At 41.8% G+C, this 16,112-nt stretch overlaps 1 protein-coding gene across 2 annotated transcripts in view; it reads right to left on the reverse strand.

Moving 5' to 3' along the window:
* LOC146785536 (unconventional myosin-VIIb-like) overlaps window positions 1–16,112 on the reverse strand; it is a 961,158-nt gene that overhangs the window by 533,912 nt on the left and 411,134 nt on the right. For both annotated transcript variants that reach the window (XM_085634664.1, XM_085634663.1), the window contains exons 14-15: window positions 1,346–1,481; window positions 989–1,152 (exon numbers count right to left, since the gene is read on the reverse strand). In XM_085634664.1, the coding sequence (XP_085490790.1) occupies window positions 989–1,152; window positions 1,346–1,481 (300 nt within the window). The remainder of the gene's footprint in view (window positions 1–988; window positions 1,153–1,345; window positions 1,482–16,112) is intronic.

A 16,112-nucleotide genomic window follows, 5' to 3' on the forward strand; every position in this document is an offset into this window, starting at 1 on the left:
AGCAATGAGGACAAAAAAGAAAAGAAAAAAAAAGAAATATAATAAGACTAAAATTGAGGAAAAACAAATGTTCGGGTGGAATACAAAATAAGATCTAAACTATGTGAAAAGATCTGCTGTAAAAAAAACAATCTAAACATTCTTTGGACTCTCCTACATAGGAGACTGTGGGGTGTAAGTAACGGGTGTGTAAAATTGCATTCACATGAGTGACGTTTTATGTAAATACTGATTATTGTGCAATCCATAGGTCACAGTTTTCCCTCTTCCTCATCTAGTGCCTGACATACTTTTCTGCGTACCACTAGTTGCCACTGGAAATGGAGGCACCTCCTTCTCGTGCATTAGCTTGTAAAACATTTTTCATGTGACTTTGAATTTGGATGGTTGTTTTCAATATTTTTATCACACAACTTCAAAAGTCTATATGTGAAGAACTTCATGACCTGCGGCAATAATCATTGAATTTGCAAGACTAATAGGAAGCTTGTGAGAGAAAAAGTTTGAAAGTTTGCAAAGCCACGGTAGGCATTTGGCACTGTTTATTGACCTAAGAATGCTGTGAAACACAACAAAAGCACTGAATACAATATTTTTGCTTCTTCCCAGTCCCTCACAGTCTCTAGGAAAAGATTCTAAATGATATGAATCTAGAGAGGTTACTCATCCTCTGCTGGACTGACAAAACGTGCGAGGAGGACCATAATAGTGTAATCATTCTTTCTCTTATCAACACAACGCAAATCGTAGCTGAGAATTCAGGAAGTTTCACCCGTGGCGGGTGATGTTTGGTCCTATGGATGGTAGACACACAGTTACCTGAAACTTCAAAGACCTGCAGACTAGGAAAGCCTGTTGTTAAATTAAGTGGTCGGATGAGTAGTCATAGACTACCGTTACAAAATGCAAAATGAATCACAGGTTTGTATACCAGGCTTTGGGGCTTATCTACGCCTATTGTATCAAGTGAAGAAGCTTGAGGTCTGACCTTGTGAGGCATTGTGTTAGAATTCAGATGTCGAATACTCCCAGGACCCAAAGAAACGTGGCTGCTCCGGGCCTGGAAAAGGTCCTTCAGGAACTTATTGGTGGACGAGTGAATTTGCAGCACAAGGTCCGAGCTCAACAAGTCACGGTTCTTCGCAAGAAAGCCTGTGGGTAGAAGAAAAAGAGATGAAAAACAATTATACAAGACACCGTCCTGATAGACTAATTGATGATACCACTTATATATTCACAATCCACATGCTTTCTGAGTTCTATCACATACTACAGCCATACAACAACACACTCTGAGTGTTGTAGAGTATCTGAGCTTGTTGCCTATGGTACTCCTGCAGCTCACCTTCAGACTCATAATACACGACCCCTGCAAAGTGGTTTATGGCAAATTTGGTGTCGTGGACACTTTTTGGAGGGAGGTAGATACTGCTCTGACTGTGATGAGAATTCAGTTTGTTTATCATGGTGGCATCGGTACCCTGGAACAGATCAAACAGAATAAAAACAACGGTTATACCACAAAATCCCAAAAGAAATTGCTCAATTTTTTTAATACGGATTATGTAGCCATTTTATCAAAGCAAGTGTGATGTAAATCAGAAAAAGCTACTTTAAAATAATACCAATACAACAGTGAATCAAAAAAGACATTTAGGTTTCCTGAAAAATTCGAAATACTTGACATTTCACCCAAAAAACAAACAGCCCAAACATCCAGTAAACAGAATCAGGAATTAGTTTAGAGAAATGGACAGAGCCATGCCATATACATCGAAAGTGTATTCGAAGTGAAGATAAAGGTAAAAATGTCCTGACACCAAAAACTCTTTTTCCGTTTCATAATGAAAAAATAACAAAATGTCTTATCAACATAACGGTGTTTGGGGTGGTGCCCCATAGCAGCATTTCAGCACTCCAGGCAAAACACTTTGATAAAGGATACCGTTACTTTGCTCAAACTGACTATTTACTTGACTAACCACTCCTTCAATATGGCTCTATTGCCTAAATAGGATAGGACTATAGAGTGGTATATTTTACCCAGTCAAAGTATCCATCAGTCCACTTTCTACAAAATTAATGAAAATTGAAAATCAAAATACTGGCAAACAATTTGGAAGTCAGGGCCTTGGGGGTAAAGTCCATTCTAGTGTAGCAGAATTTGTACAGAGATCACAGGTGAAACTTTTTTAAGGTGAGTTTCACAAGTTGGAAAGCAATTTCAGTCAGAGGCTATGAGTGTCCCGCTGGCTTTGAAACATACTCCCACGGGCTGCAGTTGATTCTCACATCTTGGAGTATATGTTCACACAGTGGGTCCGCGTTATGCACTTTGGGGTACAGTTTTGCTCCCTATAATTAAAACTGATCCGTTGCAAAGTCTTAGTCTTGGCTTGCCATTGGTCTCCACATGCAATTCACCAAAGAACCACCACTGTTAGAAATATTCCCTTTTTTGTTAAATACTATTACATTTTGGTCCAAAACCATAAAATATAATGTCTGTGGCTCACTGAACATTGAGTTCCTTGGGAGTGGTTTGTCGTTTCTGTGACACCTCATTAACTTCCTCATTCACTTCTTTACAAGAGGTTATATAATTCCATCTCTAATCTGCTCATGTTCTCTTTTATGGAGATGTCCAAAAAGTCAAATCAATGTCTACTCTGATGTTATGAGAATGAACAAAAGTTACTTACCTGTAAACTGTGGTTCTCCAGTATTGGTGTCTTTCATAGATTCACATTGCTTGAATATTCCCCGTCGTCGAAGTGGGAGTCCCACGGTACATAACATAGCAATGTAGCAATAACACAACCATAGATAGGTAAGAAAAACCATAGAGTAGCTTTGAATCACTTTTATAACATATTACAGTCATTGTGAATAGTCCAAACTCCAGCCAATCAGGCGTTAGCACCCTCCAGAATGTTCTCCTCAGACGCTCAGGCCCTCAGATTTTCATAGCACAAGAGTAACAAAGAGTCAAGGAGAAGAGGAGAGCCTCTGAGGGGAGGAGGGTGGGTTGCATGTGAATCTATGAAAGACACCAATACTGGAGAACCACAGTTTACAGGTAAGTAACTTTTGTTCTTCTCCAGTATTGGGGTGTCTTTCATAGATTCACATGCTTGAATAAGAATAGTAAGCAGTGATGCCAAGATAATGCAAGGTACATATAAAATCATCATAATACACAGTACAAAGAGATACTGAAGCATAAAGACAAAAAAATGGTACCCTGTATACAGGAGGAGGGAAGCAACAGAGGCTCACCTTACTTAAAGAGATTACATAGGACCGCTTGCCCCACGGCTGAATCAGCATTGTCAGCAGCTTCCAGACAGTAATGTTTGGTAAAGGTGTGCCTGCTGGACCATGTTGCAGCCCTGCAGATGTGTTGAAGAGGCACACCAGCAAATAGCGCAGTAGAAGAGGAAACTTGTCTGGTAGAATGCGCTCGAACATTTGCAGTAAGTGGCTTCCCAGTTTGCTGATGGCAAAAGCCAATTGTAGTAGATATCCAGCGTGCAATAGTCTGTTTGGTGACTGGATGTCCCTTTCGCATCCATCCGTAGGCCACAAAAAGCTGATCAGACTTACGGATACTAGCTGTCCTTTGCACATAAAACTTCAGACATCTCTTGATATCTAAAGAATGGAGAGTCCTCTCTGCTGACGTTTGAGGATTAGAATTTTTTTTTTTTAAATGACTGGCTCTTTAAGATGGAAATCCGAAGGCACTTTGGGGATAAAGGCTGGATTTGTGCGGAGCAATACAGAGGCCTTGGTGAATTGAAGAAAAGGCGGTTTAGTAGTGAACGCCTGTATGTCACTGACTCGACGTGAAGAAGTGAGAGCCAACAGCAGTGAAGTCTTCCACATAATGAATTTTAGATCAACCTTATGGATGGGCTCAAATGGTGGCTTCATGAGTTGTGCCAATGCAATGTTTAAATGCCAAGGAGGAGGCGGTCGACAAATTTGAGGAAACATCCTAAAAAGACCCTTGAAAAACTGCTGAATGACTCTGGAAGCGTAAAGAGAGGTGGAACCATCCTGTCGAAATCTTGAGATTGCAGCCAGAAAAACTTTAAGAGTAGAATGCGAGAGGCCAGATTTTGCTAGATGTAAAAAGAAAGGCAAAAATTGGTCTGGTGTGGAATGAACAGGATGTACCTGAGCAGCGTCGCACCATAGATAGAAACGTTTCCATTTGAGCTTGTATGTTTTCACAGTGGAGGCTGCTCTAGCCTTAGCAAGAACTTCCCTGCCGTCGGAAGGAATGTTTAAATTGGCAAACTCATAGTACTCAGGTTCCATGCCGCTAAGCAAAGAGAGGCTGGGTCGGGATGACAAACCTGTCCCTGATCCATGGTCAGAAGGTCCGGAAGTGGGCGGAGCAGAATCGGGTCACACTGCGATAGGAGCAGGAGTTCCATAAACCAGACTTGTCAAGGCCACCTGGGAGCTATTAGAAGAATGCGGCAAGGTTTTTTCTTCATTTTCCGAAGAACCCTGGGGACCAGAGGAATCGGCGGAAAAGCATAGATATATATTTTTGACCAGTTCATCAAAAAGGCATTCCCGCACGACTCTGGTTGGGGAAGCCAACTTGCGTAAAATGGGCATTTTGGGTTCAGATGGGTTGCGAACAAATCTAGATTCGGGAGCCCCATAACCGAAAGATGCGATCCAGTGTGGGTTGATGCAACTCCCACTCGTGAGTGGACGAGGTTGACCTGCTTAGAGAGTCTGCTAGAATGTTGGACGCTGCCGGAACATGCACTGCCATCAGAGTGATTTGATGCTGGATTGCCCAATCCCAGATTTATTGAGCTTGAAGAGATAGCAAGATGGATTGTGTGCCCCCCTGTTTGTTTATATAGTGCATGCATGTTGTGTTGTCCGTCCGGATGAACACCGAAGCTCCATGGATGATGGCGTGAAAAGCCTTTAGCGCCAGAAAAATGGCAAGTAACTCTAGAAGATTAATGTGCCAGGTCCTTTGGTGGGCATCCAACCGTCCTATTACTGTAAGGTCCTGAAGGTGTGCTCCTCACCCTTCGAGAGATGCGTCCGTTGTGAGAGTGAAACTTGGAGTGTCCACAAGAAATGGATGACGGAAGAGACGTTTGTTTCGAGAGTCCACCAGAACAGAGCCGTTTGCATCCGAGATGTGACCTTGATCATATCGTTGAAGGATGCTGAGTCTTGAGCCCATTGCTTGTCAAGTTCCTCCTGGATGGGTCTCATTTTCAGGCGGCAGTGAAAGACTAGGGGAATGCAAAAGGACAACATCCCTAGAAAGGACTTCAACTGCCGAACAGAAACAGACATTTTTAACCGGAGGGAGACCGCTAGGTTGCAAAGTCGTTGACGTCTTTCGTGTGACACAAAGGCCTTTGCCAGTTTGGTGTCCAGGATGGCCCCCAAAAACGTCCTGAGTTGAGTGGGGACAAATTGAGACTTGTCCATGTTGAACGTAATGCCCAGAGACTGGAAGAGGGACCTGCAAAGCAGAGTGTGTCGGGATGCCAGTTCGAACGACCGTGCCTTTAGAAGGCAGTTGTCGAGATAAGGAAAAATGTGTACACCTTGTAGACGAAGATAAGCTGCCACCGGTGCGAGGACTTTGGTAAACACTCGGGGTGCAGAACGAAGGCCGAATGAAAGGACTTTGAATTGGAAATCTCTCCGGGCCTCTCTGAATCTGAGGAATTTTCTGTGTCTGGGCAGAATAGGAACATGAAAATAAGCGTCTTGAAGGTCCAGTGTGGTCATGTACTCTCCTTGGGACAGTAAAGGAAGGACCTCCTGAAGAGACAACATGCGGAATGTTTGCATCTTGATGCATTTGTTTAGGGCGCGTGGGTCCAGAATAGGGCGCCATTCTCCCGACTTTTTCTGTATAAGGAAGAACCTCAAATAGAATCCTCTGCCCCTTTGTAAGTTCGGAACCACTTCGATCGCGCCTTTTCTCAATAAGATTTTTATTTGACCTAAAAGTTCCTTCACATGGGCAGGAGGAGGACCTCTGGGTGGAGAATTGGGAGGGATCTTTACAAACTCTAGAACGTGCCCCCTGCGCACAATATCTAGAACCCATTGATCGGTATTAATCAGTGACCATTTGGAGTAGAAGCAAGAGATTCGACCTCAAACCTTTGCGAGGGTGGGAGGCATCAAGGATGGCAGATGGAAAAAGTAATTGTTTCCTGGAGGAATCCCTTCCTCTATAATAGGATTTACCTCTGTACTGTCTGTAAGATGCGGCTGGCGGTTGTCTGTACGACTGTTGATTCTGGGAGGAGTAACGTTGTTGGCCTTGAAAAGAATTGTATTGCTGAAATTGATTGGAACCTCCCCGAAAGGAAGAGGAGGAGCCACAACCTCTCGCACCCCGAAAGGGCTGTTTTTTAAATTGAAGTGTGCCGAGAGCACGAGCAGTGTCGGTGTCCTTCTTGATCGTCTGAAGGGCATCATCGATGTGTTGGCCAAACAATGATTCACCGTCATAAGGCGTGTCCAATATTTTCGTCTGCACCTCTTGACGGAAAGAAGTGGCTTTTAACCAGCCCTGCCGCCGGAGGACAGCAGCACCCGCCAGTTGCCAGAAACCAGTAGAAGACACGTCAACAGCACAATCAATAATCTCCGAGGAAATCCTTTCCCCTTCTTGAAGAATCTTCAGCGCTTCTGCTTTATAAGGTTTTGGTAGTAAATCTACAAGGGGAGCAATGTCTGACCACATTTGTCGGTCATAACGGCCGAGGATAGCTAGAGAATTGGCCGCTCGGACCATAATTGCCGCCATAGTGGAGAATTTTTTACCAATGGCGTCAGGGCGCCTCCCCTCACGATCCGGAGGAGCCGATACTGGAGACAAGGGATTCCTGGCACGACGTTGTGCTGCCTGAGTAATAATGGAATCAGGTTTCGGCTGTGCAATAAGATAAGCAGACGAATTTTCTGGGGCCTTGTATTTTTTATCTAGCCGTGGCAGGACAGCAGGAATGGAATTAGTGTGTTGCATGAGCTTGAGACCCTCTTGCCAAATAAAATCGATGATGGGCTAGGCACGCACTTGTTTCTGTGGCTGATCCTTGAAGTCATACAAGAAACACTCCTCCTCTCTAGTGACCATCGGGAGCTGAAATCTCTTTGCTGCCCTTTCCATGAGGACATGAAATCTACCTATGTCCACCGGTGGAGAATCAAGAGGATGTGGAGCGGTGGGGGAAGGTATTTGAAACTGATAATTGTCCCATTCCTTGAACAGGGATCTATCATCCAGCTCACCCTCCTCTCTGTCATCAACATCAGCATCATCATCATCCTCCTCAATGAAATGAGGAGCGTCTTGGTGTGGTAACCTGGACGCCGAAGTAGAAGGCGTAGAAAACGGTTCTGTAGGAAGCGGAGGTGGAAGAGGAGCTTGTGGTGCTGGAGAAGCCTGGACCAAGTTTGGAAAAGGTCTGTAATAGTCATCCAGCATGAATTGAAGGTTGGAAATAAGGGACATAGGCATCTGCGCCATAGGAAGATCTGGTGCAGGCTGGTTGGCACGACCTGAAAAGTCCTCATACCCCTGGTCGTCATCCTAATCCTGACATTTAATTAGAAGCTCAGAGGGACTGCCAGCAGCCCTAAATGTGTCATCCTCCTCCGATTCACCGTCGCAGTTGAAGCAAAGAACCTGAAGACTTCAAAGGAACCAGATCCATGGATGCAGTCATCGACGCTGTCGCCGTCGACGAGAGAAGTTGCCGTCGCTGTTGAGCCACCGTCGACGAAGCCGCCGCCGACGAAGCAACCGTCGACGAAGCCACCGCCAACGAAGCCACCGCCGACAAAGCCACCGCCGACAAAGCCACCGCCGATGAAGCCACCGTCGACGAAGCCACCGTCGACAAAGCCACCGTCGACAACGAAGCCATCGCCGTCAACGCCATCGTCGATGAAGCTGACCCTTTCGTCGACGAAGAAGTGCGTGTCGAAGAATGCTTCTTCTGCTTGTTAGACGCCGTCAACGATGTCAAAGGCACCGTAGACGACAGAAGCCTCCCATTCACTGACACCAACGTCGACGGTGATGTCGCTGACGACAGAATCATAGCCGGCATCATAGACGAAGAAGTTAAAGTCGTCATCGTAGAAGCGACGACAGCAGTCCTCGTCGACGGAGGAAGCGACGACAAACTCGTTGACGAGATAACCAGTTTTTTAGGCAAAAACTGCTCAGATAGAGTCTTGGACGCCTGAGAGTCAGATCTCGGGGGCGTAGATGTTGTAGATAGACTCTGAGGGGCAGGAGACACCCCTTTTGAAGTTGAAGGCCGGTCAGTGGACTCAACAACATGATGTTTCTTCGCCACCTTAGTCTTAGGAGAAAACTTCTCCGACTCACTGGCTCTCTTCAAAGATGAAGTAGTCCGGACTGAGGAAGCACTCTCCACATCTGATAAGGGGTTAACCATAGTCTTCAACTTCTGTAGCCACAGAAGGAGACACCCATCCCTGTCCTTAAGGGTCCTTTGAGAGAAAGTCCTGCAGATTTTACAATCCTTTACCTGGTGTTCAGGGTAGAGGCAATAATGCACTTCTTATGAGGGTCCTCAGAATGAAGTCGCTGTTTTCCACATGTCCCACAAGGTCTGAAGAGGGACTTCTTGGTTGTAGACATGACAAAAAGTTGTTCTTTGAGAAGAAAATTGAGAAAAAACTGAGCAGAGCTCAGGGAGACTCCCTTCACATGACGTGCGGTAGAAAATCTGAGGGCCTGAGCCTCTGAGGAGAACATTCTGGAGGGTGCTAACGCCTGATTGGCTGCAGTTTGGACTATTCACAATGACTGTAATATGTTATAAAAGTGACACGTTTTTTCTATCTAAAAGCTCTATGATTCAATGCTACTCTATGGTTTTTCTTACCTATCTATGGCTGTGTTATTGCTACATTGCTATGTTAAGTACCGTGGGACACCCACTTTGACGACGGGGAATATTCAAGCAGGTGAATCTATGAACGACACCCCAATACTGGAGAATTATATTTTTTATCTCCCAGGGTGAGACAAATTAAGAACTCTTCTAGAATATATATACTATACTAAAGCAACTGACAAAAAAAAATCTCCCTACTCCATTATTCAAGCTTTCACCTCACGTCACAAAGAGACAATGGGGCACATGCATCAACATCTGAATTTGCGATTACCAAATAGCTTACGGAGAAACTGTTCCACATTGGATGATTTTTATAAACATGCAGATGTTCTAATACAGGAATATTGGGATAGAGGTTACCCCAAGAAACGTATTACACATTCATTCAAACGTGTCAGATTTTATAACAGAGATGCGATGCTTGATAGAACTAATGAAAAGAAAGCGATCACTAAAATAGTATTCGTAAGTCAGTTCTCGGAAATCAGTAACCGAATAAAAAATGTCATCAATAGAAATTGGGGAATTCTGAATGACAAAGATAATGTTCAGTTGGAGAAGCCATTGTTTGCTTTTAAACGCAATAAGAATCTTACAAACCATTTGGTTCAAACGTATAGGGATGACAAACCTAGCCATCAGTCTACTCTAGATAATAAAAAAGCAATTGTAATATCTGTGAACAATGCCCAATCTGTGAAGGAATAGAACATAATGGAGTGAGAATAAAAACTAGTACTCTTAATAATTGTAAGAGTAAGAATGTGGTATAATTTCTTATATGCCCCTGTGGATTAGGGTGAGTAGGAGAAACAAGCAGAGAACTGAAAATGAGAGCACAAGAGCATAAATCTGCCATTAGAACTTTAAATCTAAACACCCCACTGGTTGATCCTTTTTCTAAAAAAGAACACAGACACCTGGACTTTAAATGGTTCATACTAGAGAAGATAACTGTAAACAGAAGAGGAGACAGTGTAAATGAGAAACTTAAATTGAGAGAAGAATGGTATATTTCCAGACTCAATACAATACGGAAAGAACTGTATCTGAGGGAGGAATGGGAGAAACTTATTAGATAGAGTGAGTATGAACAGATAGCAATGCGAGCCTAAATCCCTGAATAGGGTAGTCGACTACTTTATTTTATTAGATCTTATATTGTAGAAAAGGCGATAGTTGAGGCACTCCTGACCACCTCACATGACAAGATGTATACATCCCATTTTAAATTGGGAAAATCAATGATAAAAGATTAAATAGTTGACTGAATGAATAGTCTTTAGAATATATGGTTGCATGCATGTGCACATATAGAAACAGGCATAGGGATGAATGTGTACATGGCATGGACACATGAGTGAATGAGCTTTAAAACCATCCAGATTAATGTAGAAGGATATTCATATACCCCTAATGTTTTAAGAGAAAAAGTAAAAAAGAGTAATAGAGAATTAGCAAAAGAAAAAAAACTATGTATTCAGAGATATCCCTGGGACTGGTGTTTTTAATTAGTTCCTCAAATAGGTATTAAACAAATGTAGAGTTTTTAGGAGACTTATATATAAAATACACATACAAAATTGACACAAACAAGAACAAGAAGGTTAATATATATATATATATATATATATATATATATATATATATATATATATATATATATATATATTTATGTGTATTTACCGTGGGGAAGCAAACAAGCCCAAGATGGTGACGCCGGTAACTAAATGAAACCAGGCTTGTATCTGTAACCTTTGCCCCGGGAAATTCAAGTATTTATCATTGGGATGCCATGGCGGTCTTTGATCCCAAAGATGAGGCCAGGAAGAGGATGACAGACACGTCCCGATAAATTGAAAGGTAAGAACAGTAACAAAAAGGTCTTTGTGAAGCGGTTGCAGATAAAAAAAACTGTTTAAATCAGTTATCTACAAGGGGATAATAGTCAGAGAGGTAACATATGTCTTCTTTATGCCATTAGGTTTTTTTTAAATTGAGATAAGTAGGAAGAGGAGGCCTACAGTTGCAACCGAGCACTAACTGGTACAAACATGAAAATGGGTGTCTCTGAAATAGTTTTGAGAAATAGGGAAATATCTCTTAATATACTTTCCTACAACCGATAGATACATGTACATATAACCGAAAAGCCTAGTTTCTATGATAAAGTTACGGAAGCAAAGGAGATAAAAAGGATCAATACTACTTGAACTGAAACTGTTGATGAAGAACCTGGTTTTGTTTCTACATTACGGATAATTAAAAGGCATGAAACCAATGGGGAAATATATGCATAATCGAAGAAATATAATATATAACATATAATGAAAATGATTTATCCCAAATCTTCCTCTATTTTAGACATCCGTTTGGATCCCATTGTTGTGGGGACAACATGTGAATACAAGAAAGCATGACAAGATTGCATGTGTAGCTCAACAATTTATAAGTGAGTGCTTCTTGATGAGATTATAACTTATATTGAAATTTGAGGTGTAAAAACCATTGGTAGACTTTATTAGCTCCATTATATCTCTGACAATGTTTTGCCGCTATCACTACCCTCATTTTTCAATTAAGAAACGTATGATTGGTGAATCGAATGCAAGTATAAAGTTAGGAATAAATGGTTGTGGATATAGATGTTGAAATATATGGTAACCCCGAGACATGAAGTTTGGACATTAGGGCGGAGTAGAAAAAACAGAAGTAAAAATGAAATGTGTAGCAAAGAAATGCCTTCCTTTAAAAAACAATAGTAATGCATTCTTGGTTGGAGGAATATATTAGGTTCATTTGTTTTATATATATTATTATATATAGGTAAATCAGTTTTAAATTAGAACTATGGGAGAAAATTACTTGTCGTAAAGAAGGTGGCCTTGAACACGGGATAACCACTGAAACGCATTGATGCACAATTAACACCAAATCTAGAAGACATTGAAGGACACAGTAGATATTAATGAACTTGTGATACTCTGTGACATAAACAATGATCCAGAAAGATTGGTAACTGTAAAGACATATGTGACTGTCTACTGTATTCTCCTTGTCTATGTCTAAATGTTTGTATAATTATTTATCTTGTCTCTTAGAATATAGTACCCTCCTCTCTGTCAGAAAGGAGTACACAATGATGAATTTTTAAATGTTTTATGTAGATTAACTATTGTGACTTTGGCATTGCACTATTGGATTCTTATTATAATATACACATATTTTTTTATTTATTGGCCCTCAGATGAGATTGGATATATGAATAAAGGAACACTTCTCTTTTTACATGAAAAATACATAGGTGTGGTGTTGAACCTTAATGTGATCAGGGGTGAATGTATAATATGGAATGAGGTTGAAATTGAAGAGTGAAGTATGCTTGAGTCGTGATACACAAATCCAACTGGAATTTTAAACTTGACTAAGTGTCTAAGGTGGTGCCCTGTCCCTTTGGGTAAGTGGAGCCCCTCTCTGCTTTTCGTGTACCACTCAACTCTTTGCCAGTTCACAGTACCCCATTCTACTATGCACCACTGCACTCTTCAGCACTGCACTCTACACCACTCCACTCTAGGTCACTCTGCACCACTCAACTCTACGCCACTCCACTCTGCAGCACTGCAATGTACACCAATGCACTCTATGCCACTACTCTATACCACTCCACTCTACCCTGCACCTCTCCACTCTACCTTGCACCTCTTTACTCTACGCCCCTGCAACCAACACAGCACCACTCTGCTCTACACCACTCTACTCTATGCCACTGCGCTCTACCCTGCACCACTATACTCTAGCCTGCACCACTGCACTCTATGCCACTGCACTCTACGCCTCTGCAGTCGAAACTATGCCACTGTTCTCTAAACCACTACACTCTACGCCAATGCACTCTTCTATACCACTTTACTCAAAACGAATATACCCTGAGCCACTGGACCTATACCAACTCCTGTGTACAACTGCACTTTACGTCACTATACTCTACAACATTCTACTCACTGCACTCTACGCCTCTGCACACTACATCACTCTACACCATTGTACTCTAGGTCACTGCTCTCTACACAACTGCACTGTACACTGCTCTATTCTATTCTGTACCACTGTACTCTATGTCCCTGCTCTCTGTACCACTCTACTCTGCATCACTCTATGACCCTGCACTCTGACACTCTACTCAGCATGACTGCACTCTATGCGATTGAACTCTATACCACTGCACTCTACTCTACACCACTCTACTCTACTGCAATCTATGCCACATAACTGTACGCCACTCCACTCTATGCCACTGCACTCTATGTCACTCCATTCTACACCTCTGCATTCTACCCTGCACTACTCCACTCTACCCTGCTCCACTCGACTCTATGCCACTTCACTTTACTCCACTTCAATATACGCCACTCTACTTCACTTTGCGCCACTCCTCTCTATGCCACTGCAATTTACTCTGCACTACTTTATGCCACTGCACTCTACGCTATTCTGTTACTGAACTCTATGCCAATGCACTCTACACGGCTTTACTCAATACCAGTGCACTCTACGCCACTGCACTCAACGCCAGTATACTCTGAACCACTGTACCTTACACCACTTCAGTCTAAGCCACTCTACTCTACAACACTATGAAACTCCACGATATGCCACTCTATGATGCTCTACTCCATTAAACTCTGATCCACTGAAACTCTACTCCACTCTATGCCACTCCACTCTATGACATTCTACGACACTACTCCACTCTATGATGCTCTACGCAACTCCCTCTATGCCGGTCCATGGCACTTGACTCCACTCTATTCTATGACACACTACTCCACTCCCCTCTGTGCCACTCCACTCTATGACAATCTACTCCGCTCTACACCACTCTACTTTACAACAATCTACTCCACTCTACGCAACCCCCTTCTGTGCTACTCCACTCTGCTCAACACCATTCCATGACATTCTATGACACTCCACTCTATGACACTCTATTAAACTTTGACACTGTACTCCCCTCAACACCACTCAGTTCTACACCCTTTCACTCTACAACATTCTACTCCATCCACGACACTCCACAACACTGTATGCTACTCCATGACATTCCACCTCACTCCTCTCCACGCCGTTCAACTCTAATGTACACCACTCCATGCCACTCCATAACACTCCACTCTACTTCACTTTACAACACTACACTACACGCCACTCTCCTTTACCCCACACATTTTTAGACATGCTGAACAGCAGCCACTCAGGTGTACAACATTGCTAGAACATATTGGCAAAAACCAATAGCTCTTGCATAGGCGAGACCTATTGGCTTTGCCAATACTTGTTTGACTTGTGAATCATTCAAGTGCCAAGTCTGGGCTTCTTGATCTTTTTGCCCACAACCCTGATTTTAGTTTTGGGCAGGTTAATAGTTAGCCCATTTTATTGCAACATTTGTATGCCTCTTGTTTAAAAGTCGTTGAAGCCCGATCCTGGTCCTGGATATTAGAAGGGCATCGTCCGAGTAGAGAAGGTATGTGATCGGGAGACCGTCAAGCTTAGGTGGATATGCATTAACCTTCTCCAAATCCGATGATAAGATTGCTGTAAAGGTGAAGAATAATAATCGCACCAATACACAGCCTTCATTTAATCCTGACCTGGTATAGATTTTATGCATGACTGTTGTTCCGTCCCTAAATTTATCATACAGCTAAGGGCTGGTGCATAATAACATAATACTCCTAAGCAGAGTGGGTGTATAATACTCCTAAGCAGAGTGGGTGGCATGTTCCTTTAAACTAGTTTTTGCCATACATTGCTCCTTGGTACTGAATCAAAAGCTGCTTTGAGGTCCACAAAGCCGAAATATAGCAAATATTTGGCTGTGTTTTTTCTGTTCATATGGATTGAAAATGCCAGGTGGTTTGTTGACGTTCCGATCCCTTCTCTTAACCTGTCTGGTATGGTGGTACTATCTGCTGCTCATTTAGCCATGACTCCAAGTCCTTCAATAAGAACCCCGCAAAGTATTTTGCCTCTTCTTCGTTAAGATAAATTGGCTGGTAACTGGCTGGGTTAGAATTGTTTTCCCCTTTGTAAATGGTTTGATTTATTGCCCTATGTCACATATCTTGTTCTGTTATTTCTTTACAGATTGGGTTTAAAACGGCTGCTCAGAATTCAGGATTAGATTTAAATGTGTCTGGGGTAAGACGTTGGGCTGGGAGCACCACCACTGCGGTCCGTCTTAATAATGTTAGTACTTACAACATAAAAATATTTTACAAACTCTTTCCAAGTTTAATAACATTTATTACTTTTCCTTATGCTTTATCATGGAGAGATTGCCACCACTGGGGTTGATATCTTCCTACGATAACGTTTAGGGAACCTTTCCTTATACTTTACCATACGGGGATAATGGGAAAGGTAACAAAAGTTTATTAAACTTGGAAAAAGTTGCTAAAATATTTTTATGTAAAATATTAATGTACATTTATTTTAATTGTTTATTGGTTCACTGTACAGCACAATTTACTTCATTCTGAAATAAATCTTTTATTATGTAAATATAGTAAATTAAAATTCTTCTTCTCAAGTTTAAATTAAAATATAAATTCCCACCAAATGTAAAAAGAAATATTTTTATTATCCATTAATAATTATTAAAAGTAATGTGTAGAATTAATGGAAAGCCATTTAATCATATATAATAAAATGTGTTGTTCCATTAATGATGAAACGCAGATTACAATATTTTACAATTAAATAAAAAATTTACTATTTTCTTTATTTTACATTAAATTATATTTATTTATATTTTTAACTATTTCAAATAATTGAATTTCATTTACCTTTATTTCCTATGGGGTTTTATTTTAAGTCCCTAATTACACTGATTTCTAAGGAAGGGTTTTGCAGAACAAATGGTTGACCATGTGTGGTGCTAGACTTACTTCAGCTCTGAGCTAGAGTAATTTACTACCCTTTTGGACCCCTTTCTTTCTATAGTAACTTTAGAAGGGCAGTTTGTCAATGGGTCTGCACGTCTGTGGGTGGGAACATACCCTTTCCTAAAGCCCTACTTATCCTTCCCTTAACTCCTCCTCACTCCTGCCTATTCCCTTCACCTTTAGTAGAAAGCATTCCCCATTTTCCATCCTC

The sequence above is a fragment of the Triturus cristatus genome, chromosome 11 (assembly GCF_964204655.1).
Source record: "Triturus cristatus chromosome 11, aTriCri1.1, whole genome shotgun sequence".
Lineage (NCBI taxonomy): Eukaryota > Metazoa > Chordata > Amphibia > Caudata > Salamandridae > Triturus > Triturus cristatus.